The sequence below is a fragment of the Penicillium atrosanguineum genome (genome assembly GCF_028827265.1).
Source record: "Penicillium atrosanguineum strain IBT 20685 chromosome Unknown utg000008l_segment0_segment0, whole genome shotgun sequence".
NCBI classification, from domain to species: Eukaryota; Fungi; Ascomycota; class Eurotiomycetes; order Eurotiales; family Aspergillaceae; genus Penicillium; species Penicillium atrosanguineum.
This window is the reverse complement of record NW_026623140.1, coordinates 2,924,721-2,951,412: the sequence shown is the minus strand read 5'-3', so window position 1 is coordinate 2,951,412 and position 26,692 is coordinate 2,924,721. Positions and strand designations below refer to the sequence as shown.

The window sequence follows — 26,692 nt, the reverse complement described above, 5'->3', positions numbered from 1 at the left end:
AACAAGGATCTAGAACTTGGAAGCGTCGTAGTGTGGTTTACCAGCCCGTTACATCTCCAAATTAATTAATATGCTTGTTTCGGATAGACATTCACTAGCCATGCACGATGCACTCTCGTACATCAAATAGCAAATATCAAATATCAAATTAACGTTCACAGCTGTTGACGCAGACCTTACATCGCTTGTCCGTGATTACACGTATCATGATGAAAGCCCCCTCCTAGAATTGCCATGCCAACAAAAAACCGTTTGCATCCAAGACATATAGAAAATACCCCTGCAGAGGATCAGCAACGTGCATTAGCTTATCGACGCACATTGGAAGGGCTTCCCATCCGCGCGCCGTGTCGTTTGCGAACTGGGGCCAGCCATTCGGCGGGAGATGTTTATCACCCCTCCCTCTCATTTTCTCCAAGAAATTGTATCGGCCGCCCTTGTGTTTGGCTGGATTGCTCGTCTTCCAAGGTCGTGGCCCGTCTCCAGAGATAGTCGGCCCCGGCGGCTGGTGGCGGCTGGGGTCACCTGGGTGGGGTCGCCTAGACGATCAGACTATACTGAGAACTCTATATCCGCGGACTGTTTGGGCCTGGGGAAATGAGATGTCCTCCCTGGATTGTTCCTTGTCTATTAATTCTTGTTGTCATTTCGGAGAATATAGTCCTGCATCTGTTAGACTGTCACGAAGGTGGAAGGAAGAAGAAGTGTGTGAGATTAATGTCGGACAGATATCAGTCAACCCAATCAACATTCAATATCCGTTGGGTTGAAGGTTGCATGCTAACGCTATCGTTGTGAAATGGCTGGCAAACATATATGTTATTGATGTTGAGTTACACAATTGCTTATGCTTCTAGTCAGCCCTGGAAGCCTTTTACGGATGGAATAGAACCTGGGAAGGTTGAAGCATAGCACAAGAATGATGTTTTTATATCACTGAGAAATGGAAGAGAAACATAAACAGCAGGGCATAGGAGTAGGTAGTAACCTGGTGTCAAACCATTCCAACCTTCAGACCATGGAATGGTTACAACATTTCTAGTCCCTTGTATAATTCCAAACCAGCTACGTGCAATTTTTCAACTTGGAATGGAACACTGAGTCATGATAAAAAGACCGATCCTTGGGTTTGGCATGTCGTTCTTGCTGATGTCGGTAGCGCCCTGGAAACCCGGGGCTGGGTCGCTCTCACCAATCCGACCGGCTAGGCGACAATGCTATGACCATTAGCCCTGGATCCTCGCCCAACGAAATGTGAACTTAGAAATGACTCAGGCGAATGACTCGACAAGCTTGCGTGAAGTACTGTATGAGTGTTACACCCTTCCAATGAGGATAGTGATAATTTCGATCCATGGATATGCCAAGCTTACCACCGAAAATATAACACTTCATTGTTTCGTACCTCACCAGGCTTCACCAGCTGGCGCTAGGTCGTTATTGCACGGACCTGTATAGGCTCGCGCGTCCTCGCCTCGTTGGTCATGACCACCTTTTCCATAAACACCAACGCTAAAACTGGTGGATAATCGCGCGAGCCTCTGCTCAAAATGCCAGTCTGCAACTTCACCCAGACTCATTCTATAGAATCCAGCGCTGGGTAGGCCAGTGCAACCATTAGCTTTAGATCCCAACTATCGCAGATATCCAATGCTTGTGAAATAAGTCAACTTCATTTCATGGGAGGCCTACGCAGCAGTCGTGCAGTCAGCCAGTAGGGACGAGGATTTGTATGGCTACTCGAGGTAGTCATCTGATCACTGGGTCAGGAGGATAACTATACCGGCACGCAAGTCACTGCAATCTCACGTGCAGGGGTTGGCGAGGGTAGAAGATGGAGAGTTATCCAATTGGGAGAAAGTAACATCGGAGAGATCTAGAGATATTTTCAAGTAGGCATAATGATCCAAGGTTGACATCAAATGTCGGTACATAGACATTACAGTATAACCATTTGGTTATGTATCAGCACTATATCTCCAGCAACAACAATAGCATGCCAAGCAAAGGATCACATGTAGGGGTATCAGAATACATTCACCTATCTATATATGTAGTTGAGGTCCCAGGATGATAGAAAGGATGATAGAAACTAGTTCAAATGTTATCTACTTCCAAAGTTGGTTGATGTTACAATATTCATACAGTCCCCGCACATGCCCAGGAAGCCAGGTGCTTCAAGATAGGTGCGTCACAACATTCAAAGGCTGAGCCTTGAGGCAACCCCCAGAATCAATTCTGCTTGGGCCTCAAGACATACCTCCAAGTCGTCCCAAGATGCCACCTCTTCTCCTCGACAATCTCCAACCCACTATCCCGGACAATAGCCCCAATATCCCGATTCCACCAACACCCATGCCGATCTGCATGTGTCGGAGCCAAATTGTCCAAAATACGATTAAGCCAATCATAATACGACCGTCCATGCTCCAACAGCAAGATACGTCCATGCTTCGGCTCCGTAATCTCACCCAAATGCCTCAAAGTGCCCACGGGATCCGGCATCGAGCATAGACCCATCGTCTGTACAATAGTATCATAATACTCGCCCTTTGATCCAGGCCGCCTCAACCCATCCAATTCGACAGAAACACTCCCAGCATCCTGCGCCCGGAACGCCATGCGCTTAAACCCCGGCCGGAGCGTCTCGGACTTCTCCTTCGTGATAGCCACCATCTGCGGACTGAGATCGACGAATGTCAAGCTGCGACATCCGATTATCCCCGGTCGATCTTGGTGGTCGAGACCGCGTCGCTCGCCTAGATCGTAGTACTCCAAGTTCCGTCCCGTGCCGCAGCTGACCTCTAGGACATCGCCGCGCGCCATACGGACGAGGTTTGCACGCTTGGTGCCCAAGCCCATTGCCTTTTCGGAAAGTTCCACATCTGCGTCAAAAGTCGGCGCGGTGGTGTTGTACCGGTCTGAGACATCTCTTGGCACGTCAAGCGTTTGTCCTTTAGATACCTGGCGTTGGTACGACGCGTACAGGTAGCCGCAGTATGTGCTTATTGTCAGGGCTGAGATGCCCAGGAAGGTTAGTACGCGTGGTGAGATGCCGCCGTTGGGCCTGGGCTGAGGCATGGCTTCTTTGGCGAAGCGTTCTTCGAAGCGTTTGAGCTCTGGGCTGAATTGCTTGCGTGTTGGTGTTTTGGTGCTGGGTGGTTGATTAATTTTTGGATTCATAGAATTTGGAGTACATTGGACATACGTTGACTTTGGTCGAGAGGCTTTGCTTTGTACGCCTCTGAAGGGGATCGTGGGCTTGATGACCCTTACCCGTAAGGAGGCTCTTCCTGACCCGGATGCGTTCATCGTGGCGCTGCGCCAGCAAATGATTGCCAGGGTCCCTTAATTGGAGAGCAGTTCCAAGCAGTAGGACAACGATGGGTTTTGTACATTCAATCCGGGAGAATATCTTGATATCCCGTCTCAACGCGCGAGGAAGCTTGGCGGCTGAAAATTTCCGGAGCGCGTTGAAAGGCGGAGTAAGCGTAAGAGACCAGCTTAAGAGTTCCCAGTCATTCACCGGCTCCCTGTCTGGCGAAAGAAATGGGGTTTGTCAATCCAGCCAAGCCAAATGAAGCCCAGAGTCGATTAGCTCAGGATAAATTGGAGAACAGTCGGAACCGGAGCCGACGATACATGCCGTTATCGGGCCACTAAACCACCCCCTACGACCAACTCTATCGCACTCACGCCGGCACTCACAAATACATAAAAAGACCCCGCATTCACAATGGCTCTTCCGACCAAGATTCTGATCGTCGGAGGGGGAGTCTTTGGCCGTAAGTCTTGTGCACGCGAGCACACTTCACCCCTCGAGTCCCTATATTAATTGCCACTGACATGTCCCAGTATCCACGGCGCAATCTCTGAGCAAGCGGTATCCAGACTCGTTGATTACATTGGTCGAGGCATCGCCTGTTATTCCAAACCCGCACGGTTCGTCCGTGGACACGTCGCGCATTGTGCGTGCGGATTATGCTAATGCTGCATATGCCAAGCTTGCCGATAAGGCGATTCAGCGCTGGCGCAGTACAGAATGGGGTCGAGAGGGTCGCTACACACAAAATGGTCTGCTGCTCGTATATCCTGAAAACAGCGTTAGCGCAAAGGAGTATGCGCGGAAGAGTTATGCCAATGTGCGCCGCATTGAAGGCGATAATGTTGTCTTTCTCCCGACTAAAGAGGATGTCCTCGGTGTCGTCCCGCCGTATGGAGAGACTCTGGATGTCGCGGGTGGGTATGTGAATTGGGGATCCGGATGGTCGGATGCTGAGGCTACCGTGCGTTTCGCGAAGGAGCAGCTTGATCGTGAGGGAAAGGTCGTTTTCCGGGCGGGGGATGTTGAGCGTATCTTGTACGACGCTTCTGGTGCGAAGCCGCGGGCTACTGGTGTTGCGTTGGCTGATGGTACTACCATCACGGCCGATCTGGTCGTCCTTGCAACAGGCGCGTGGTCATCGAGACTGGTTGATCTGCGCGGCAAGGCGATTGCAACTGGCCAAGCGATCGCCTACATTCGCATCTCAGACGCCGAGCAGCGCGAGCTCGAGAACCTGCCCACGATCTTGAACTTCGAAACGGGCATCTTCATCATCCCACCGCGAGGTAACCTACTCAAGATCGCGCGCCACGCGTACGGGTATCGCAACCCGACTGCTGTTCCTGTGCCCTGTGCGACAGGAGAAACGATGAAAGTCAGTCTTCCTGAGACGGGGTCGCCAGTGCCGCTGGAGGGAGTAGAGGCATTCCGGACAGCGTTGAAGCAGCTACTACCGCGCTTTGCGGACCGGCCATTTGCTGGTACCAGGATCTGTTGGTACACTGATACGTGAGTTTGCATCTTTCTTGTTGAAGCGTGCTCATAGACTGACTTGATGAATGAACAGTCCCACTGGCGACTTTATTGTTTCGTACCATCCTGCCTACGACGGGCTCTTCCTTGCCACGGGTGGTAGTGGACACGCCTACAAGTTCTTCCCTGTGCTCGGAGACAAGGTTGTGGATGCTATGGAGGGCTCGCTTGACCCGGAGCTGCAGAAGCTGTGGGCTTGGACTGAGGTTACTACCCCTGCTGCGAACGCTGATGATCTCTTTGATGGAGATGGAAGCCGATCTGGGGACAGGAACCCCATTTTGAAAGAAGAGCTGGCAAAGACCACGAAGGCTGGCAGGAGTAGTGTACTTTAGGGATGCTTGTAGGTGGATGGCTAGATAGACTAGATGGGCATTGTACATACATACTTGCATAGACCTCAAGAGCAATCCAGATTGATATAACATCTACTGTCAACATTAATGCCAATCGGCGAAAATGACTAAAACAGCTTTCGCAGGGCGAGGCACACACATAGGAAAGACTAAAATTGTGAATTTACGGTGAAGAGGCTGTTTTGAGTTTCCATAGTCATTGTTTGGTAACGGGTTGAAACACCACGGCAGAAGGCCGTTAAATCCTCCCAGTCATCAGCATTACCCACAATAAGTAATGACGGACTCTAGAAAGGCAAGCAGAAATTTTTTTGGCCCGAGACAGGTTGCCCCATCAACGGGTATAAACAAAGCATGGAAAAGGGATTAAGAGGCAGTGTTTCGACCAGCGCACAGGACCGCCTCACTGCGGTGCGCAGCAATCTTCTAAATCGTAAACAGTCGAAGGATGAGAAACAGACCAAGGATCCCCAAATCGCTAAAAACGCCGAACGATGCTGTGCATAAAGGATCGTGAAGAAGGAAAAAGGGAGTCATGGGAGTGACAGGAAGCAGTGCGCACTGCCATCCCAAACGTAAGAGTGAAAAGAAGCAACCAAGTCATGGGTGATATGAAGCAGTGCGAGATATCATCCCAATCAAAGGATGAAGAAAGGGCAGCTTGTGTTAATACAGAGTTGAATGCGAGAAGCAAATGGCGATCTTCGTTGTGAAACTTTAAACCTTGCGGAAATCTGGGATCGGTTAGCCCGAAGTCTACAGCGAGAAAGAATGAAGAATGATTGTCACATACCAGAGAGCACAGGATAGATCAGCTCGAAAGCCTGATAAATCTCTTCACGCACTTTGGCGCCAGTCAGAACAATCTTACCGCTAACGAAGATCAAGAGGACAATCTTGGGCTTCATCATACGGTAGATAAGACCGGGGAAGAGTTCGGGTTCGTAGGAGCTGAAGTTGTGGTGGCGAGACGCCAAACCCTCCAAACGGATAGGGAACTTGATGTCACAGGAGCCGACAATGTTCTGAATCTTGAAGTCGGTGAATTTGGCGTTGAAGCCGAGCTTTTGGATGATACGGGCGTACTTGCGGGATGCAAGCTTCGAGTCGTCCTCCGACTTGGCACCAGTCACGACCATCTTGCCAGAGGCGAAGATCAGGGCGGTAGTCTTGGGCTCACGGATACGCATGATGACGGCGGCGAAACGCTATTTAAAAAAGTTCAGCCACACTGTTCCCTGCTTTGCTTGAAAAGCTCAGGGAGGTGTGGGATATACCTTTGGGTTGTACTCCGCATTGCGTGCGTGCAGCGCAATGGTCTTCAGATCCAGGCGGCAGTCAAGGTTGACAGTGGCCACGATGTTTCTTGATGACGAACAAGTTCAGTATTTCTGTGTTACGAGAAACCCAGAACAAGGAGGTATACTCACTGCAAAGTAGGCACAATACCGCTGCTTCCCGAAGTGGCGCCCGGAGTCGCAGCTGGAGTAGCGGGGGTCACCCCGTTGCCGTTGGTGGCATTTCCTCCAACCTGCTGACCGTTCATCCCCTGAGCCTCTTTCACAGAGGAGGGTGGGGTAAGATGCCCAGCTCCACCAGGGAAGGAGAGCGAGGAGGGGGAGGTGAACGCACGCGCCTGCTGCGCGGTGTTCGGGTGGGTGGTGAGGGTTTCAAGCTGCTGATCCATGACGGCGGATAGCAGAATTCACAGACGCGGATCGAGTTGATGGTGATAGATGAAAAGAGGGAATAACAACTGCGAGTGCGGGGTGAAGAGTTAGTGATATGTCGAAGAGCAGAAGTGGAAGTAAGTCTCGGAACTCCGACCGGCCAGAGTAGGCGGTCAAAAATGGCAGAATCTCCGAACTGAGAAAGGAGAAAAGTGTCTTGAGAAAACTTACCGATGTTGGTAGTGGGAGATGGACAAGTCAATGTATCCCCCTACAAGGCAACTGCTGCTCGACGAAGATGATATGAAGGTGACACAAATCACAGATCGCCGGTAACCTCTTCGAGACTTGAGAGGAGGTCAGAAAAGCACACTGAAGTGTTTTCAGGAAGGTAGATCGCCGAGATGAATTATCAGACACGCGGAGAACTTTTTTTTTTCGCTCTTTTCTCTGCTTTTTTTCAATTGGATTTTTGGAGTTCTATCTGCAGAGCGATCTGAATGAGAGTGGTGAAACGAGGTCCCGGGAGTCGCAGGACAAGCTTCGTTAGGTAAGCCCGTAGGAAAACCGAGTAAATTTTTTTTAAATCCTTTTTTCCAAAGAGAAGGAAAAGAAAGGCTTCCCGAGTGAGATCCAGATAAGATCTGATTAGTAGAAGAGGAGGGAGGGCGGGAAGTATAGAAACTCCAGATAGCTAGCGGATGCCAAGACCGAGACTGAAATCCCAAAAGCGACGCGAAAGAGGGAGGCAGCACCTTTTTATATTGCTGACTCACTAATCAGCGGCTGGGCCATTTGTGGCGAGTTTTCTTTTCACCCATGGGCTACGGCTTTACCGTCCCCACAAAAAGACACGAGTACTACCAATTATGTGGTCGTATTTCCCGTATTGATACGTACTGGTTTCCACCAAATTCAATACTGTCTCCTGAATGGCTCAATCACCCTTGCTTTTTGGAGTCCGTGCATGCGCTTTCTCTCGCCGCTTTGGTGGAAGGCTGAACAGAGATTGCTCGCCCTTCTTCCTTACTGCAACATAGGGAAGCGCCGGATGTGCTTCTCAACTGTTTCATCGCTGCCTACTCACCACACATCGTTGACTCGACTCGCCAGAGACATATCCGTCCCTTCCCACTCAAGTCCAGGGTGTCAGCACGGTCATTCCTGGTGTTGAGGACAGGTGGCTTCAGCTCAGGGGGTTGGACTGGTCGAGTTTCGCGGATGTGTGATCCACCGCTCGCCAAGCCCTAAATTCGCTGATCTGCCACTCACTTAAGCCGCGGCTCTGTTATTTATTACAACTGGACTCCAGTCCGGTATGCTGAATATCATACCTAGCACCTCACTCACATTCTTGCAAACCGATTGTAATCAGAGTAATGACAGTGCCCACTGTAACCATGAGGCGCCAGCAGTGGTGCTGGTCTACTGTCACGGCCTGGCTGTGTGACAGGGATTTAAGCTTGATGCTTAAAGTCGAGAACCTGCATCGAGTCGACTCCTGCCACATTTGACCTGGTCGATGATGTCAAGATAATCTCGGAACTGTGACTTCTTTTTGTTTCACGTGACTGTTTCACGTGACGCCAGAGGTCACGTTCTGAAGAGAAGCTCAAGGCTTCCTACATTATGGAGTGTATGGATAACCCTAGGTGTATTACCCAAGTCGTGATCGTATAAGCTGGAGAAATCGCCGAGAGGATTCTATTTAACTAGATCTCCATGATAAGTTCTCGGTGAAGCGTAAGAAACCCGGCTACGGCGAACCGATTGACAACGTAACCGATTTCATTGGTCCGCGACCGGAACACTGGGCCTCGGGTAGGCGCTTTTCGGCGATTTGGGCTCAACAGCCCTGGCCTTGGTTTCCGACCTTGACTCGGTTATTCAAGGTCTCCCCGGACTTACCTAAATATACCTCTCGCGGATTTTAAACGCTTGTGTCAATGTTGGAATAAGTACGCAGTACGCCGTCTCCGCCCAACTACCTCTCATATCCGCGATGGCGTCAAAAGGTGCCGTCCTGCCTCTGCTGAGGCGCGAAATGCGCTCGGCCTCCCGATTCTCACGAACTACGCCCTCGGTCTCCTCTCTCCTCTCTGCTCGCAGCCCCGCCAGTCCCCTGTCGTCCTCGGGGAGACGCTTAATCCGTCGAACGACACCCTTCACGACGTTGCAGACCCGTGCGTTTTCACAGTCGGTATCACGGCGCTTTACCGATGAGAATGGCAACTTTGACCCGAGGTCAATCGACCGTGAATCGGATGAGGTGGATGTCTGTATTGTGGGTGGTGGTATGTGTTGCGCCGCTATACTGACCCTGGGACACTGGTCTAACTAAGCTCCGGTCATTGTAGGCCCCGCTGGTCTCGCCGCCGCGATTCGATTGAAGCAGCTTGCGAACGAAGCTGGCAATGAGGAGTTCAGAGTCATTTTGTTGGAGAAGGCTGGAGAACTGGGCGCGCATATAGTTTCAGGCAACGTTCTTCAACCTACCTCCATGAACGAGCTGTTCCCCGACTGGCTCGCCGAAGATAACCCCTCCCGCTTCGAGGGTGCCACCCCCGTGAAGAGCGATAAGATGCGATTCCTCACCAAGAACTCATCATTTCCTCTTCCTGCCCCGCCGCAGATGAACAATCACGGCAATTACATTGTTAGCTTGAACGAGTTGACCAAGTGGCTCGGTGAGCGCGCGGAAGAATTAGGCGTTGAGGTGTACCCTGGATTTGCTGCCAGTGAGATTGTTTACACCCACGACGGATCAGTAAAGGGTGTTGCGACCAATGACCTTGGACTGAGCCGGGATGGCAAGGCCAAGGATACCTTTGAGCGCGGAATGGAGTTCCACGCTCGCGTTACCCTTCTCGGCGAAGGCTGCCATGGTAGCTTGACGAAGCAGGTGATTAAGAAGTTCGACCTGCGACGGAATAGTCAGCCACAAACCTACGGTCTGGGAATTAAGGAAATTTGGGAGATTCAGCCGGAGAAGTTCCGCTCGGGTGAGGTCACTCACTCGATGGGGTACCCGCTTCCTAGGGATACCTACGGTGGTGCTTGGATGTACCATTTCGGTGACAACCTGGTTAGCATCGGTCTTGTGGTCGGACTGGATTATCCGAATCCTTGGCTCTCACCTTATGGCGAGTTCCAGAAAATGAAGCACCACCCCCTGTTCAAGGATGTTCTGGAGGGCGGCAAGTGCATTTCGTACGGTGCGCGTGCACTAAACGAGGGTGGCTTCCAGTCCATCCCCAAGTGCGCGTTCCCAGGCGGTGCCCTGATTGGTGACACCGCTGGATTCTTGAACGTGCCCAAGATCAAGGGTACTCACACTGCAATGAAGTCCGGTATGCTAGCAGCCGAGGCTACCTACTCTGCCTTGTCAAGCTCGAGCGAAGGCACCGTCTTCCTCTTCGACTATGAACAGTCCCTCCGGGACTCGTACATCTGGAAGGAGTTGCGCGAGGTGCGCAACATGCGACCTTCCTTCAACACCCCCTCGGTTTCTTCGGTGGCCTGATGTACTCCGGATTAGAGGCCTATATTCTCAAGGGCCGTGTGCCGTGGACCCTTAGCCACCACGGCACGGATGCCGCGGCCACCAAGCCCGCGTCTGCATGCAACAAGATCGAATACCCCAAGCCTGACGGCGAGATCAGCTTCGACGTCATGACTAGCGTGAGCCGAACCGGCACCAACCACGAGGAGGACCAGCCCGTGCACCTGCAGGTGGAGGACTGGGACAAGCACAAGGACCTGTCATGGCCGGTATACAAGGGTGTGGAGAACCGGTTCTGCCCGGCTGGAGTGTACGAGTACGTGGAAGACCCTAGCAAGGAGCACGGGGTTCGTTTCCAGATCAACGCGCAGAAGTAAGCCATCCCCCTTCACACTGTCAGCTGTGAACGGTGCTAACAAGCTATGTAGCTGCATTCACTGCAAGACGTGCGATATCAAGGTGCCTACTCAGGATATTAACTGGCAAACCCCTCAGGGTGGAGAGGGTCCTAAGTACATCATGACATGAGCGTACTTGGGAAAAGTTTGGAGTTTACAGGAATTACATATTGTCCATTGTCCATTGTCATGTATTGTATATATTATACCAAAAAGAGGGGATCCCTTTCCTATTATTTTTATGATTATTTCTATTTTTAAGATGGTACGCTGAAGCTAAGAGTAAGAGCAAAAGTACGAGGCAAGAACGGGCCGCCCCATGGGGGGTTTCTGTGGTTTAACGGGCAGAACCGTGGAATGTAAGGTGGAGGTCCACGAGGCGATCTAATCCAGTCTTTCACTACACTACAGATATACTCCTGGCTTCGCATGACTCTCACTCGACCATATTAGAAATAAATCTTTGAACCAAATGAAGAGTACAACAGCGCATCAGTGGGGAGCACGTGGATCAAACAGCCAAAAAAAAAAAGTGAGGCGGCCAGTGTTTCCAATCGCGCCCTCCCACCGCTTGTCTTCTTTTTTTTCTTCCCCCCTCCTCTTCTCTCTTCTTCCTGCGTCCTGCCCATTTCCCTCTTTTTCTCGGCGTGTGTGCCCAATACCCTCATCCAGCCCAACCCCTTTTCTTGGGGAGTTAAGTTTCCGAAAGTGACCGCCATCTCCTAGCTCACGGCTTTTCCGGTCGCCTCTGGAACTCTCTTTGGCCGCTTAGTCTCCTGCCGGATCAATCTCCTAGTGGCCCTTCACCATGACCGAAGTGTCATCGACCCGTCTCTATCTCGGGAACCTTCCCCGCAATGGTAGGCAGGCAACCCACACCTCTTATCACTAAACACAATCACCTGGATCTTTCCCATGGACTCTTCAGTACCCGCTTGCAGGCGCCCCCTGGCCCACTCTGGCGGTGTTCCACCATGCAGCACATGGAGCAGACCCCCGGATTTGACCCTTGAATTGCCCGCTGATCTGACCATATGATTTGCAGTGACCAAACCGGACATCGAGGAACATTTCAGCACCCATGGCTCTGGTAAGATCACCGAGATCAAGCTAATGAATGGCTTCGGTTTCATTGAATATGAGGATGCTATGGATGCTCGTGACGTCGTGCCTGGTAAGTTTTGGTTAACCACTGCTACTTATGAACATGCTAACCACCCTTGCAGCCTTCCGTATGTCTATGATCCTAGCTGCATCAATCCAAAAGATCCACTAACTAAATCCCCGGCAGACGGCAGCGACTTCAAGGGTGAACGACTGACCGTACAGTTTGCGCGTGGTCCGCGGCGCAAGGAGAACTTCCCTGGTCCTACAGACCGCCCCGCTGCTCCTCGCCCACGCCGCACCATGTTCCGGATGCAGATATCCGGTCTTCCTGAAACAAGTTGGCAGGTTAGCAGTTCCAGCCCAAACCCATCCCCTCCTGGACATCCGGACCTCATTGCCCCCCGGCCACTTTGCCCGAATCTTTCGTGTCCTCCAGTCTGTGCTCCTCTGCTAGGTTGTGGATCTTGATTCCTGGAACCAAGGACTATCTCTACCATTCAAGGCTTTGAAGCATTAGTATCATGCTCCCAAGGGCCTAGCAGGGCGATACTTGGTTTTTACCCGGACTGGAAGAAAGCGCATCCTGGTCACCCCGGATATCAATCACCATATCCCCATTTATCCGGACGTAGATCTGTTCCTGCCCACACTTCCACATGGACCTACCGGACTTTCCTCTTTCTGGACCTGGACTCATCACTCGTTCTTCATATAGGACCTCAAAGACTTCGCCCGTCAGTCAGGACTGGATGTTGTCTACTCGGAAACCGGCCGTGAACAAGGAAGAGGGTGGGTTACCATTTCATCCTGAGCCTGCCCCCCAGGCATTTGTTCGTCCCCCCAAATTGACAAGAAAAAAAGGTTTGTTGAATTTGAAACCGCCAATGACCTGAAGACCGCCGTGGAGAAGTTGGACCAGCGAGAATTTAAAGGATCGCGCGTGACATGCGTTGCCGATGTAAGGGAACCTCTCGACCAGGAACTCGCAAAAGGATCCCCGTCTGATCAACCCCAGATCCAACCCTTCGAAGAGCGTCCCTATCGTGACCCATATCGGTCTCGCTCCCCCCGCCGGCCCTACCCTCCCATGGATGAATACGAACGGGGAAGGTTCCCTGCGCCCCGTGGATACAGTCCCCGGGATCACTATCGTGAGCGGTCACCTCTTCCTATCCGCCGTGACTACTATGACCGCGATGGATATGGCCGCCGTACTCCTCCTCGTCCTCGGATAGAAGACTATCCGCCCCCGCGTCGTCCCTACGAGGACCCCTATGATCCACGGGCTCCGCCTCCCCCTCGCCACTATGATGACCCTTATCTGGCAGCGCGTCCTTATGGTCGTCCTCGCTCGCCGCCGCGAGCAGACTACGCCGCGTATGATCGCCCCCGCTACTGGTAAATGGCAGCCTCCGTTTCGTTTTCCATGCTTTGGTCTTTTGCTGCAGATGATTTCTCACCTCTCTAATACCCGCTACGTATCGTATTGAGCTTTCTGGTACCAAACTTTTTTCCCATCTGCCGTGGTTCTCAGCGTTTTGTTCTCCTGCCTAGGACTCCTTCCTCGGACTGGCCTGTATTTCCTCTGGTCTAGATTCTGGCTCTCAATTTCCCCTGGGCTGGTACTAATGTATCTTCAATGACTTGTTGACACCTTTTTTTCTTCTTTCGTTGTTCGCTTTGCTTTCTTTCCAGCTAGTCAACTGTCTGCGCGGGTTACGAGGATAATGTGTGGAGTGGCAATCTTTTGGTTGCGATCTATCTGTTTTTTTCAACGACAGTCTCGACAGAGTACAGAAATTATGAATACAGCCTTCGTTCTGATTGGGGGATTCAGTGCAACACCTCGTAGACAAGGGTAGTTCAAGTACCATGGTACGTTCACGTTATCAAATAAGCTGCCCGCGGACGTTGTCGCCCTGATCTGCGCTGCCCCGCCAAAAAAACTTCCCGAGCTCCCCCTCCCCGCGCTTCATCTGCAATACCCTGTTCTGGAATTGGAGACTTGACAACAGGCTTTTCAGCATACAGAAATAATGTCCAGCTCACACTCCACCATTCACATTCCCTCTGTGCCGGACGTTCTCGACAGTGTCCGTCTCCGAGACATCGAGCTTCCTCTCCCCGCAGCCCCAGACGCCTGGCACCGCCCCGACAAAGCCCAACCATGCATCGCAAGCCTAAAACTATCCTACTCATCCGCCATCGCTTCAGCGGCTCAAGATGAAGTCTCACTCTCCCTGGACTACGGCAAGCTATTCCGGCGACTCGAGGCCGATATCCGCAACATGGCGCAACTCTCTACTTCATCCGAGCACCCCCACCATCAGATGGTCAGTGTGGAAGGAACACAACGCGAGGATATGAAGATTAGTGCCGTGGGTCAAGACCCCCGCGTTACGGCAGGTATCGTCGCGAACTGTGGACTAGGGTTGCTGGATGATACGGCGGCCGGTGTGCAACGGATGGAAAACGTTCAGCAGAGCCAATGGAATAGCTACTCGGGTGTTGGGATACTACCTGCGAAAGCCACTTATCCACTTGATAGTGAGTATGGCAAGTGCGAGGTGTGGCTGCACCTGCCCAAGGCGTTGTTGCGTGCCGAGGACGGACTCAAGTACCGTAGTGTTACGGCGTGGGGTTACAAGAAGACGCCTGGAGATGGAGAGGCGGTTGATGTCTCTTCGCGGGTTCCTGTTGTTTTGGAGGAGGAGTTCCGCGTTGAGGGAATCCGTTCTTACTGTGTTTTGGGAGTTAACCCGCACGAGCGTGTCGAGAAGCAGGCTGTGATCATTTCTCTTACGTTTGAGGGGGCTGGGCAGCATGCTTGGGGATCGACCTTCCTTGACACTTATCAAGCTATGACGAGAGCTGTGGCAGAGGTGGGTTTCTTTTGGCTATCATTTGATACCGATGCTAACAAGCTGTATAGAAAGTGGATGAGACTACGTTCTTGAGTGTCGAGGCACTGGCAACATTCGTGGCCCGCATTGTGACTGTGGACTTTGGCAATGAGCGAGTCACTGTCAGAGTCGAGAAGCCCAGCGCCTTGGCATTCGTGCAGCGATCTGGCGTGGAGATTACTCGATCCCAGGCATTCTTCCAGAAGCATGAAGTGGCGCGGTGATACCGCACGGGCCGGAGGTATGCAGGAACCTGCAGGAGACAGGTTGATTTTGAAGATCAGAAGATGAAAGAAGTATGTAATGATATCCCGTAAATCAAAGTGAATAAAACAGAGAAGGAGATTGTCGACAAATGAGAGTGAATACAATGAAAGTGAATGCCCTTCACGTGAAATTCCGGAAGGGGTCTAGTGCCAAGACCCCGGATTTGCCAAAGCTGATTTTCTTCAGCTGTGCTTTCTTTGCCTCTTGTCACCATCCCCCACATATTCACTGTGGGAACTGTCGGTTATTGACTCTTTGAATACCTGATCAACACATTTGACACTTCTCTATGTACCTATCTGCGCCATCCATTTCGTCCTCGACCCTTCTCACCAGCGATCTGGCCAATCTGAATCTAATTCCTCAGACTTCCCTGTCTCGCGCATCCCCCGATCTCTCCGAAGTGACCGACGTCCCTTTCTCGTCATTCTCCGTTTTGGCCTTCGACTTCGCGATTGGCGAAGTGATTTGGCTAGGGGTCTCGGGTCCGTCCTGAAGAAGGGCGGACGGTAAAACTACTCGAGAGTTCCAATCTGGTCTAATACGACCTAGACGACGAGACCGAGCTACTCTTCTCCCAAATTGAGGTTGGTGTTTCTCTTGCGATTATTTTGGTTTTACCTCTGCTCCTATTGGTGGGGCAATTGGTCGAGCTGAAAAGCTCCCAATTTACCCCTCCATACGCCGGACTGTTCAAAAAATAATGAAGCTGACCGATCGATCATGAGTATAGCGGCTGCCATACAGGCTTCTTGAGTACATACTTGCCATTTCAACCCACCGTTTGCGACCGATTGCCCACCGGTACACGACACGCCAGCTCCTTTCTAAAAGCATCGTTTTGAGGGTGATTTTTCGCCATCATCATACAAGAGTGTCACTAGCGCATCATGTCTTCCCAGGTACCGCATGATGATCTCTCCGTGGGAGACGTCTTCACCCTGCAAGCCGACAGCGCGCAGCCCTCTGTCGACATCCCGACCAATCAACATGCTCCGGACGTCCACATGGGCGAGCGACTTTCGCCGCGCAAACAGATGGCCAATTACGGCCCCAATGAAGAAAACGCGATGCAGCCCACAGCGTTCCACCCGAACCTGCTGACGGGCAAGCAGCGTCGGAAGAAGAAGAAGAAGCAGGCTCACCAGGCAGACCCGGCTCTCTCCACCGTGCGCGGCTTTACGCCCTTAGCCTCGGCTGACGAGGACTCGGACTTTTCGATTACCAGTTCCCGCGCGCCCGATTCGCGGCCTACAACTTCTCTTGGAGGAAGTCCGCTAGCGCTGCCCGTTACGGGTCATGGGGTGAGCGCATTGAAGCTCCAGCTTGATTCGCTAAGTCTTGCGGGTAGACCCTCCGCGGGTAGCAGCGGACTATGCTCGGAGACTCCCAGTAACGCGAGTGTCCAATCCGACAGCGACCAGACTGAAGTTCTGACGAGCTATGAAGTTGCATTGGATCAAGATTTCGTCAGTGCGGATGTCGCGACAGAGGGATCCTCTGGTACAAGCCCGGTGACCTTTACTAATGACACGGATATGCGAAGCCAGCTCTGCCGCAAAATGACTGCAGACGACTTTGAGCCTCTTCTCTGTTTGGGAAAGGGCTCTTTCGGCACCGTGCTACTGGTCCGCCATGTGGTTACGGGCAAACTGTATGCGCAAAAGCAGTTCCGCAAGGCGTCTCTCACCGTCCACAAGAAGCTCGTGGAACAGACCAAGACCGAGCGCATGGTTTTGGAGAGTGTCAACCGCCACCCCTTCGTTGTAAAGCTGTTCTATGCCTTTCAGGACCACGAGAAGTTGTACCTCATTCTGGAGTATGCTGATGGCGGCGAGCTATTCACTCATCTAGCTATGGAACGCATGTTTGAAGAAGATACCGCAGCCTTTTACATGGCAGAAATGGTTCTTGCTCTGGAGCATCTGCACCAAAACGTCGGCGTCCTATACCGTGACCTCAAGCCCGAGAATTGCCTCCTGGACACACAGGGCCACTTATTGCTAACCGACTTCGGCCTCAGCAAGATCGCCGTCAACGACGACGACCGCTGCAACTCCTCCCTTGGCACAATCGAATACATGGCCCCCGAAGTCGTCCAAGGCAAGCCCTACGGCAAAGCCTGTGACTGGTGGTCCCTCGGCGCATTGGGCTACGACCTCCTCACGGGCTCGCCGCCCTTCCGCGCAAACAACCACACCAAGCTCCAAGAGAAAATTGTCAAGCAGAAGCTTGTCCTGCCCTACTTCCTTGGCCCCGACGCGAAAGACCTGCTCATCCGGCTGCTGCGCAAGGATCCAACCAAACGGCTCGGCTACCACATGGCCAAGGACCTACAGACCATCAAGAAGCACCGCTTTTTCCGCAAAATCGACTGGGCTGCCCTCGAGCGCCGCGAGCTTGATCCCCCGATCAAACCCATCGTCACCGACCCGGCGCTCGCTGAGAACTTCTCTGACGATTTCACCCATCTGCCCCTTAGCCCTACCCTGGCTGGTATTGATGATCTCTACACGGGCCCTTCGCCTTCTTCTCAACATGCCCGCGGGCTGTCTACAGATGCTGGCTCGAATCCCTTTGGTGGATTCAGCTTCGTGGCGTCGAGCAGCTTGCTGGATCATGGACTCGGCGTTACCACGGGGGCATACTAGCTTTCAGAAAAGGGGCGTTGGGGTCTTTAGCTCTTTGGTTAACTCGTTTTTGTCCTCTGCCATCCACATACCTGTTCTTGATCTTGGGAGTTCATGAGGTTATTTGCTTATTTCTAGACACACACAGCATTAGATTTTCTTAACGCATACGAGCAAATTGCATGGAAGCATATATATTTTATTATTTGTCATTGATTCTGTCGTAGATAGTCATTGATGTACAGTTTCAGGCCACCAACTGCATGGACTTCGTACTTTCACTCTAGCTCAGATCTCGCCCTCTTCACTGCCTCCCCCTTCGTCACTTTCTTTTGGTGGATCTGTGGGATCAGGAGCATTCGCCTCGGGTACTTTGCTATCTGAGACTTCGCCTTCCTCGGCGCTAGTTTCTTCTCGGGGAAGTGATGCTGGTGCAGGGCGACTCTGGCTGGCACTATCTTCGGGTTTGAATCCCATTGCACGTAATGGAATGCGAGGGCGAGGCGCGGGAGATTGTGTCGAAGGTCCTGCGATCGAGGGTGAGACGGTTCGTTGCCGCTTTGGAGAACGACCTCCGTTAAGAGTCGAGGGAGGTTGTGATGAGGGAGTAGGGTGGTTGGTTTCAAAGGCTTGAGATTCTGGCTCGCGAGAGCGTTTTCGCCCGTTTGAGATGCCGTAATCAGAGCCGGGCGTGTTGAAAGATGGGGTCGTTACTGATTCTGCAGGCTTCCAGGTAGTAGGGTCTGTGTGGAAGATGCGTGTTGGATCATTGAGGTCTGTATCGGAAATAGAGAAGTCTGGGAAGTTCTTGCTCAGGTTCATCTGGACACGCTCATAGATCTTGACGATCATTTTGCAGGCGCGAATCAGGTCTTCGACTTTGACGTCAATCTGATCCCACCATGGCCTGCCCTGAGAATCATCTGAGAACGCGACCTTGCAATAGCGAGCTGCGGCGTAGAGCGCTGCGGCTGAGATGACACGAGGCTGGAACTCCAAGCACAGCACTGTGTACGTCGAGTCGTTGAGGAAAGCGTAGGCTGCATGGCGGAGGGGTCGGTTATCACCGACATGGAGAAACTGAGAGTAATCCCACAGAATTCTATATGGCGACTCCAGCTGCAGATCGAAGCACATGTACTCTAGCATGATGCTCTCGTTCTGGAGGATAAGGTCGCGCCACCTCCAATAATCTTTGGACTGTTCATCGACCACCATATCAGGCTTTTTCATCGCGACTCTGCAGCATGCAACGACAAAGTCTTTCATGCGGCGCATGGTCTCGTCCACCTTGAACGCGACGAATAGAGCTACGGCTGCAATCACCTTAGGATGCATCAGATCGCGAGCTTTCTCCGGATCTGGGTCACTTCCGATCAACGAGTATCGCATCAAGAACCGGTGCATGAAGACAGTGGCGGTCATAGAGGTCTGCGGTGGCATTTTGAGCATCATGCTGACCTGCCAAATGAATTCGACGGCGCGGTGCCTGATGTAATCTTCCTTCTCGCGGGTGATACCATCAATGCGCGACGGCGTGCGCTCGAGCTCTTCTTCTTTAAAGAGCCATTTCTGCTGCGCAGTTGCAACCACCGGATTGGGGAGACCGGGAATCTGACGCTTCGTTGGCGCGGGAGACGCCGAGGACTCCATTGGAAGGGCGGAATGGAGATGCAAATGGCGGAGGTGCGTGGAGGTGAGACGGAAGGGGAAAGCGTCTAGGGGTGCAGATCAAGTGAGGCCGGCAACGGTCTGGTTTTTCAAGGCAGGAAAGAGTGAGGAGCGCGCCTGCGCGCTTGGCGATCGGATCTATAATTCGTTTCGCAGGTGTGCACTTCCTGTCCAATTCCCCGAGCTTCTCATTGCATATCCGATATCTGAAGGTATATGACGTGGAGCTGGACCAAGGAATCTGGAGTAAGTGGGTGCGTGCAAGGCTTCAACAAGAGCAGAGACCAAGTTGGACGTCGATATGTTTCTGGCGAAGGTGAGGTTGAACGGAACGTGAGCAGCTGCCGGAAAAACTCTCCCATCGGAACAATAATGTCCCGAAGTATAGGCTGACGAAATGGGCAAAAGTAAAGAGCATTGAAGAAGAAAGAGAAAGAGTCGGTCCCTGTATGATCATTTCGGAGCTGAATGCACTGGTCGGTGCCCTAAAGGAGAAAGAAGACCCAATCTTGGAACTGTCGTTGGTTGGATCTTCACCACATTGATCAAGATTGTTTGTTAACCGTGGAATTGTCAGATCAACCTAGACCTGATGGAATTTTGACTACTCTTTAGCTCTCGGGTAAATATCAGACTGAGGATCTAGAGTTCCTAGCACCACATTCACAATATCACACCCGATGACCACAAACGCGATCGGAAATCACGCAAGGATGATGCATCAAATTTGGCTTCTCGTCAACGAGACAATCATCAACACTCAACATTACATTCAAAAGCAGAATCTCACAGAGATGGACGCTGTCATCTCATGTGACCATTTCAGAAAATTACTCAACTTCAACCACGACAACCCCGAAAATATCGAGTTCTGGCTACTAAGCGAGTCCGTCCACCATGCCGAAAGAGTTAAAAATGACCAGGAACTATACCTACTCTGGAAAACCCACTGTCAGGACGACCATGAAATCACGATTATAGCACGACCAAAGAGCGACTCCTCATCGACTCCAAGCAATGAGTCTGGCGCATTGTGTATATTTGTCGAAAGGCTCAAAACATGGGGTCATATCTGGAACTCGTCTGGCTTGATTCCACCTGAGAGGGCGGGATACCTGCACTGGATAGCCAAAGCCCATCCTTCCTTCGCCAATAACGCACTTGTCTTTGTTCAGGACCTGCTGCTTTCCTCAAGTCCATGGGCGACAGCGGATAAAAGACGCATTACGAGAACACGGCTTGTATCGGTTGACCGGCCTTTTTATCTCGGTCGGCCGTACTTCTCCGATGAGGTTGCGGCAAAGATCTTGAATATGCCCGTTGAGGAGTATCTTCTGTCAGATATTTTGAACGTACTGGATAAGCAGTATCGGTACGATAGGCGGCCTTGTATACTGGAGGAGACACGGACACTACTGCCTTTCCTTTTGTATGCTTTTGGGTGGACGCTGAAATGGGTTGCTCATGTGGTTGACAAGCTAGGACTGATTGACATTCCTGTATTGAAGGTACCCGAGATGAAGACGAAGCTTATCGCCAAGCCTCAGCAGGAAAAGAAGGAGAATCAGGGAATAGTGGTTGTTTTGAGGAAAACAGCTTCGCAGTTCATCAAGAGTCCAGATATACCCTGGTTGCCGGTTGCTAAGGTGGAGCCTGTGATGAAGCCGAAACGGAATTTCAGCTTCAAGGGGGACATCAAAGGAAAATCAAGGGTAGCTAGTATTGAGCCTGACAATAAATGGTATTGATTTTTGTCCAATGATGCTGTCCGGTAATATGCAAGACTGGGCTCCGTAGATGGAAAAGAATCCACGGAGATAGGTAAATGAAATGAAGTTGATAAAGAAAAGCACACGGCGAACTTGCAGTGCTGAGCTTGGTATCTTAGTCCTGCCCCCTAGCGCCACGCTGATGGTATGCAAAATGGAAAAAAAAATAAAAATAGAACTGGACATCTTACTCCTCCTCGCTGACCTCGCTCTCGTCATCACTAGCCACATTGTACCGCGACGCGGCGTGACTGTATTGCTGGCTGCGCGCCTCTTCTTCCCGGGCACTTTCTTCGAATGCGGCTTCCATTTCTGCTGCAAGTAAATCTTCGTCGTCCATATCATCACCATCCGGGGCTGCAGCGGGCACCGACGCTGGCTTGGTATGTCCTGCTGGAGATGGGAGTCGGAAGTCTCCCATTTCCTCGTCGCCGTCCCCGTCATCCTCTGGGCCATCGGTCGGTGTATTGTTGGAAGAGAAAAAGGATGCATCGACTTTGAAGGCTCGAGCCGGTGGCGGTGAGCCCATATCGATGATCAGATCTCCATCAACAATGATATTTGAGTCGGGAGACTGTACACTCTGCTGGGACGCTGTGCCAGCATCTGAGATGGAATCACGACGATATGCAGGCTCAGGTGGGTCTGCGCGAGTGGATTGCTGGGCGGGCGGTTCTGCCTGTTTGGGTGGGTTGGCGCTCGCTGGTGGCTTCGCCGGATGTTTCGTCTCTCGAAGCGGATTCGCCTGTTTCTTAGGCCGCGGCATGGGTTTGGCGGCCGGTTTTGTCGCCATCATGAGAGGCGTGTTGGCCCGGCTTGTGCTACCAGGCTCCGGCGTCGAGTGGCCCGAAGCCGGTTTGACGTTCCTTGCACCCTGCTTAGGGAGAAAGTGCCGGAAGTCGTAAGGGTTGCTCTCATCGGCTGGACCCTCATCCTCGCTGGTGGTGACAGTGTTGCGGTCGTCCCCAGATGTTGTGTGTTCCTCCCCCTCCACTATCCGTAGCTGTTCGTATTGCTCCAGGACCTGCTTTTCCGACTTGCTCGGGGCCGACCGCAGATTGAAGTTGAGCTTGGTCGACACGGGCTCCAGAACGAAGACTTTCCGGTCGGGATCAAATATCAGCACCAGATTGCGCTCTGCCGCCGGGTCCTCGCTGCCCTTGTAGGAATATGTCAACGTCTGATCGGCGCTGGGAGCCTTATCGGTGACCGAGAGGTCGTAGAGATCGCTGGATTGGGAGGAACGGGAGATGGTCGAACGTTGCTGTGGTGTCGCGGCCTTTGTCTTGTAATTGTAGTTGACATTGATCAGACGGCTCAAGTCCGAGTTGGCTAGCCTTTCACCCAGCACGATGGGGTACTCAGCCTGTTTGGTCGGGTCGATCATCGTGGACATGGTGGGGGCGGCCATGACTCCGCGGTGAGATGATGTGAACCGAAAGTAAATTCGAGGGATCGGTCTCAATCTCGAAAGGGGGAGGAATGAAATGAGTGAAGTGAAGTGAAGTGAAGGTGAAAGAGGTGTGACACGCGCAACCACGGGGAAGGCGGACACCCGCCCGGACCTATCTACTACTTTACGCTTCTTGGCGATCGAGTCCCGCGGATCCGTTCAAGTCTATCTATATTGGTATTGGTATTGGTGTTGGTATTGGTGTTGGAATTGGAATTGGATACTTTATCCTACATATTCAAGGCTCAAGCTTAGTGCACGGATACTCGGCTGGTCAGTTGCTCCAGCCGCCCTGCCAGCGCCCGGTGCTTGCGCATCACTTCCTCCCATTCGTAGTTGATCTCTTCCCCGCTCAGCTCAGTAAGAATCATGCTAAAGTCGCCCCCCAGGCGCCCTAGGCTAGCTGCACAGTACAGAAGTTGCGTAAGCAGAGACTCTCGCGAGCTGCGATCCCGGACATTGGGAAGATACGTTCGCATTGTATCGGTAAGTAATTGCACCAGGTGCATCGGGAATGTGGCGAGGGCTGAGGGGAGTTTTTGTAAGGGGTCATCTGGTCGACTGGACTGTTTTCGCGCTTTGTCCGCAGCCCGTAGACCTGATACTGCCAGCTCCGAATCAAACTGTTCGGAGCTGAAGATGTTCTTGTAAAGCGAGACGATAGCGAAGCTCTGCTCTCGGAAGATCTCAATGTATCGTTTCAAGTAACGGTCGGTTTGCTGGCCATCCGACCAGGCCTCGGACTTGTCCTTGCTCTTCATTCTTCTTTGGGATTCGTGGTCTGCAAGTTCCCGGAGCGGGTCCAGAGCCTCCAGGGTCGAGACCAGGTGGGCCAGTCGACAGATCAGAAAGATGGCGCCCAGCGCTCCTTCTCCTGTACCGGCAGTTCCCTCACTCTGAAGAGTCTCCAGATCCGGAGCCACTCGTCGCAGCCAGCCCACGGTTCGCATACTAGCTGCTAATCGTAGGTTCTGGGCCCGAAGCCCCGCAATCAAGTTGGTTGTCATATCCTTCATCGCATCCTCTGCCTGTGCGACCACATCTTGAATTAATGGTGAATCTGGGTATAATGTTTGAAGTCGTTTGATATGCGCGTGTAGATCGAGAGCGGAGGAATAGGTGGTAGAGGCGGCGCCGGCGCCGGAGTTGGCAGACGCTGCGGAGACGGCAGAGGACAGCAAGGTCGGCAGTTCTAGGATATCAGACAGTCGGTCGACATTTCGCGCTAGCTGCATCGCCTTCTTCCGCCGTTCCAGGGCGGGGTTGTCGGTAATCTTGCTGTATTTGGTGGAGAAGCCAACTGCCTCCGAGTCGAGCTTTGGGAGGGCATCGCGCAATTGTTGGGCCTCGCGAGTTAATTGTGGGATAGAGGTGCATAGCGTGGTCAAATTATCGGCGGATGTAATGAAGGTGCGATGTGAGCGGTTGGACAAGGCCTGGAGAGAAAGGAGAGTCGAGTGGGAGGATTGTGCGAGGGACTGGGGTTCGGTGTCCTGGAGGGACTGCAGAGACAGGGTCGACAAGCGATTGAGATACTGTGCAGTCGTAGCATCCCGAGTCTGGGGTGTATCCAAGTGCGGAGCCAACAGCTCCAACAGCGAGTCGGCCATGGTTGATGAAGTCGGAGTTGCGTAAAGCGCAGGCGCTGAATGGAGCAAGTCTCGGTGGTCCGTGCGGCAGGTTTGCGCATCCTCCGGTTTCCCTTCGTTTTGCTTTTTTCCCTTGAAACAACGGCAGGTCTGTCATAGATGGACTTTGTCGGATTCTTGCCGACTTCGATTTGCATCTGTCAAGTTCGATCGTGCCGCTACTTCAACTTGACCCCTCCCCCGCATCCCTAGTGCAGTTCCGCATACCTCTTCAGTCATGGGGAAACCACGGGTGAGTCGTGCTGTTTGAGAGCGTGCGGGCTTATATGCTGATCTATTTGTGGCTCTAGATGATCATTCTGGTCCGTCATGCCCAATCCGAGGGCAACAAGAACCGCGATATCCATCAAACTACCCCCGATCACCGAGTGAAACTCACGCCCGAGGGACACCGCCAGGCTCAGGAGGCTGGACGCCGGTTGCGTGACCTCCTACGCCCCGATGATACTCTGCACTTCTTTTCGTCTCCATATCGCCGGACGAGAGAGACCGCTGAGGGCATGCTCAACTCCTTGACCTCGGACTCGCCTGCCCCGTCTCCGTTTCCGAGGCATGCAATCAAGGTGTACGAGGAGCCCCGGCTTCGAGAGCAAGACTTTGGCAACTTCCAACCATGTTCCACTGAAATGGAAAGGATGTGGATGGAACGAGCAGACTACGGTCACTTCTTCTACCGCATTCCCAACGGCGAGTCTGCAGCAGATGCTTATGACAGAGTGAGCGGCTTCAACGAGTCTCTGTGGCGACTTTTTGGTGAAGAGGACATGGCTAGTGTTGCCGTCCTTGTAACCCACGGTCTAATGACCCGAGTGTTTCTAATGAAGTGGTACCACTGGAGCGTGGAATACTTTGAAGACCTGCGCAACATCAACCACTGCGAGTTTGTGATCATGACCCTCAACCAAGACAACGGCAAATATACACTTCAGAACAAGCTACGCACGTGGTCCGACCTGAAAAAGGAGAGAGATGCTGAGAAAGAACGCGAACACGCTACAAAGGGTTTGGAGCCTGCTCCAAAACCCTCTACAGACCATATCCCCATCCGTCGGAAATGGGGTGGCTGCCCTGATGGATGTACTCATAACTTGACTGGTGACGCTAAGCGATCTCTACGAGCGAGAGTAGTAGACTCGCTGCGTCAAAAGTCAGTAGATGAGAACGCGCCCGATCATCCATCGCCTCTCAAGCACGCCTCGACTCAGTCTGACACCTTTGACGGATCGTTCACATTTCCAAATAACAGTGCACCCGAAAAAGGGTCCTCTGCATCCAACAATCGACTCCCGGTAGACGACGAGGAAGCTGCTAGAGAACGGGCCATTCGCGAGTCTAGCTCCGAGAACCGATCTGACAACCACCCAAGACGGCCTCCCCTAGGCATGCACCGAGATAGCGAAGACCACCTTCTGCACCCACCGTCTACATCATCGTCCAATAATATCTTCAAACTAGCGCTCCTGCATCTCGGCGGGCGCGACGGAGGCGGCTCCATGAGCGGCGCGAACAGCCGCGCACCATCCGACGACGAAGGCGATGAAGGCGACGACCATGACTACCATGCCTCCCAGTCTTCCCAATCAACCGCCGTCAAACATTCACCAGTCTCGCCAGTCTCGCGCCTTATTCCGCCGTCCCAGGACCTTGAAGATGACGGCGACGACGAGTTAAGCGCGAAAGATACGAAACGTTCACGCGCACACCACCATCACCATCATCACCATCACCACCCGATTCATTCGCATACCCACCACCGGAATTCCTCATCGACCTCGCAGCCTCCGCACAGAATGGCCAACATCCTCGGTGACGGTGATGACATGTCTACACGATCCGGCGCCGTGACACCCGAGCTGCCAGAGACGCACGGCTATCAGCAGGAAGAGAATAGATCTCTGGAGGCGCAGCAGGAGAAGGACCAGAGTATTCGCGGTAGCGTGTATTGAGGGAAGTTTATACATTATTGATGCGACATCTCAAGGATAAAAGAACATGGTTTTACTGGGTCTACTGGGACATGGATATGGGATCAACTACGAGCGAACTGTTACGACTGCGACGATCATGAACAAGTGCATTTTACATTTACACGGAATAAATTGAAGTACCTATCTAGTTCTGCCGTGGATAGGGAAGAAGGGTTTATAATATCAGCGCGTTATTTTCTACCGAGTCTTGCGGAGCAGGGCAAAGCAGCGACCTCACCTCGGACTCGAGAGAAGGAATACTAGATACTCCGAAAAAGTAATGACAAAGATAATAGTTTGTCAATTTGTGCTAGAATGTATCATCTTCGCAGTTCACAACAAAAGCCATAGCCGCTAGCAACCATCTCAGGTATGAAAGCAGCAACCCAGAAACGCAATAGGTAAATGCGACGGGGCAGGCACATGGAAATGAAAAGTGGAAAGCGAAACTTATAGACTACATACACCAGGCAATGAAGCTGGCGTGATTTC

General features: G+C 52.2%; 12 protein-coding genes across 12 annotated transcripts; 7 read left to right on the top strand and 5 right to left on the bottom strand.

Annotated features, from left to right (window-relative positions):
• Nucleotides 1-2,232: 2,232 nt before the first annotated feature.
• On the bottom strand, nucleotides 2,233-3,312 carry N7443_010638 (class I SAM-dependent methyltransferase; the record flags this gene model as incomplete). The annotated part of the gene is made up of 2 exons (XM_056890694.1): nucleotides 2,233-3,154; nucleotides 3,209-3,312. 2 exons carry the CDS (start codon nucleotides 3,310-3,312, stop codon nucleotides 2,233-2,235), a joined length of 1,026 nt encoding a protein of 341 aa, XP_056737185.1.
• A 424-nt stretch (nucleotides 3,313-3,736) lies between these two features.
• Nucleotides 3,737-5,193, top strand: N7443_010637 (NAD(P)/FAD-dependent oxidoreductase; the record flags this gene model as incomplete). Its single annotated transcript, XM_056890693.1, has 3 exons — nucleotides 3,737-3,785; nucleotides 3,856-4,834; nucleotides 4,893-5,193. The coding sequence occupies 3 exons, from the start codon at nucleotides 3,737-3,739 to the stop codon at nucleotides 5,191-5,193; spliced, it is 1,329 nt and encodes a 442-aa protein (XP_056737184.1).
• A 738-nt stretch (nucleotides 5,194-5,931) lies between these two features.
• Nucleotides 5,932-6,901, bottom strand: N7443_010636 (TBP family protein; the record flags this gene model as incomplete). The annotated part of the gene is made up of 4 exons (XM_056890692.1): nucleotides 5,932-5,948; nucleotides 6,008-6,422; nucleotides 6,492-6,579; nucleotides 6,645-6,901. The coding sequence occupies 4 exons, from the start codon at nucleotides 6,899-6,901 to the stop codon at nucleotides 5,932-5,934; spliced, it is 777 nt and encodes a 258-aa protein (XP_056737183.1).
• Nucleotides 6,902-8,886: 1,985 nt separating this feature from the next.
• Nucleotides 8,887-10,914, top strand: N7443_010635 (electron-transferring-flavoprotein dehydrogenase; the record flags this gene model as incomplete). The annotated part of the gene is made up of 4 exons (XM_056890691.1): nucleotides 8,887-9,178; nucleotides 9,242-10,389; nucleotides 10,440-10,759; nucleotides 10,815-10,914. 4 exons carry the CDS (start codon nucleotides 8,887-8,889, stop codon nucleotides 10,912-10,914), a joined length of 1,860 nt encoding a protein of 619 aa, XP_056737182.1.
• A 678-nt stretch (nucleotides 10,915-11,592) lies between these two features.
• On the top strand, nucleotides 11,593-13,293 carry N7443_010634 (uncharacterized protein; the record flags this gene model as incomplete). The annotated part of the gene is made up of 6 exons (XM_056890690.1): nucleotides 11,593-11,644; nucleotides 11,830-11,958; nucleotides 12,011-12,016; nucleotides 12,076-12,236; nucleotides 12,607-12,680; nucleotides 12,753-13,293. The coding sequence occupies 6 exons, from the start codon at nucleotides 11,593-11,595 to the stop codon at nucleotides 13,291-13,293; spliced, it is 963 nt and encodes a 320-aa protein (XP_056737181.1).
• Nucleotides 13,294-13,927: 634 nt separating this feature from the next.
• On the top strand, nucleotides 13,928-15,018 carry N7443_010633 (dihydroneopterin aldolase; the record flags this gene model as incomplete). The annotated part of the gene is made up of 2 exons (XM_056890689.1): nucleotides 13,928-14,773; nucleotides 14,824-15,018. The coding sequence occupies 2 exons, from the start codon at nucleotides 13,928-13,930 to the stop codon at nucleotides 15,016-15,018; spliced, it is 1,041 nt and encodes a 346-aa protein (XP_056737180.1).
• Nucleotides 15,019-15,951: 933 nt separating this feature from the next.
• Nucleotides 15,952-17,712, top strand: N7443_010632 (AGC family serine/threonine-protein kinase; the record flags this gene model as incomplete). Its single annotated transcript, XM_056890688.1, has 1 exon — nucleotides 15,952-17,712. One exon carries the CDS (start codon nucleotides 15,952-15,954, stop codon nucleotides 17,710-17,712), a length of 1,761 nt encoding a protein of 586 aa, XP_056737179.1.
• A 267-nt stretch (nucleotides 17,713-17,979) lies between these two features.
• N7443_010631 (uncharacterized protein) lies at nucleotides 17,980-19,344 on the bottom strand (the record flags this gene model as incomplete). The annotated part of the gene is made up of 1 exon (XM_056890687.1): nucleotides 17,980-19,344. The coding sequence occupies one exon, from the start codon at nucleotides 19,342-19,344 to the stop codon at nucleotides 17,980-17,982; it is 1,365 nt and encodes a 454-aa protein (XP_056737178.1).
• Nucleotides 19,345-20,075: 731 nt separating this feature from the next.
• Nucleotides 20,076-21,110, top strand: N7443_010630 (uncharacterized protein; the record flags this gene model as incomplete). Its single annotated transcript, XM_056890686.1, has 1 exon — nucleotides 20,076-21,110. One exon carries the CDS (start codon nucleotides 20,076-20,078, stop codon nucleotides 21,108-21,110), a length of 1,035 nt encoding a protein of 344 aa, XP_056737177.1.
• Nucleotides 21,111-21,318: 208 nt separating this feature from the next.
• On the bottom strand, nucleotides 21,319-22,542 carry N7443_010629 (ELL-associated factor; the record flags this gene model as incomplete). Its single annotated transcript, XM_056890685.1, has 1 exon — nucleotides 21,319-22,542. The coding sequence occupies one exon, from the start codon at nucleotides 22,540-22,542 to the stop codon at nucleotides 21,319-21,321; it is 1,224 nt and encodes a 407-aa protein (XP_056737176.1).
• Nucleotides 22,543-22,835: 293 nt separating this feature from the next.
• N7443_010628 (Dor1-like family protein) lies at nucleotides 22,836-24,194 on the bottom strand (the record flags this gene model as incomplete). Its single annotated transcript, XM_056890684.1, has 1 exon — nucleotides 22,836-24,194. One exon carries the CDS (start codon nucleotides 24,192-24,194, stop codon nucleotides 22,836-22,838), a length of 1,359 nt encoding a protein of 452 aa, XP_056737175.1.
• Nucleotides 24,195-24,450: 256 nt separating this feature from the next.
• Nucleotides 24,451-26,179, top strand: N7443_010627 (acid phosphatase DET1; the record flags this gene model as incomplete). The annotated part of the gene is made up of 2 exons (XM_056890683.1): nucleotides 24,451-24,465; nucleotides 24,524-26,179. The coding sequence occupies 2 exons, from the start codon at nucleotides 24,451-24,453 to the stop codon at nucleotides 26,177-26,179; spliced, it is 1,671 nt and encodes a 556-aa protein (XP_056737174.1).
• Between the last annotated feature and the right edge of the window lie 513 nt (nucleotides 26,180-26,692).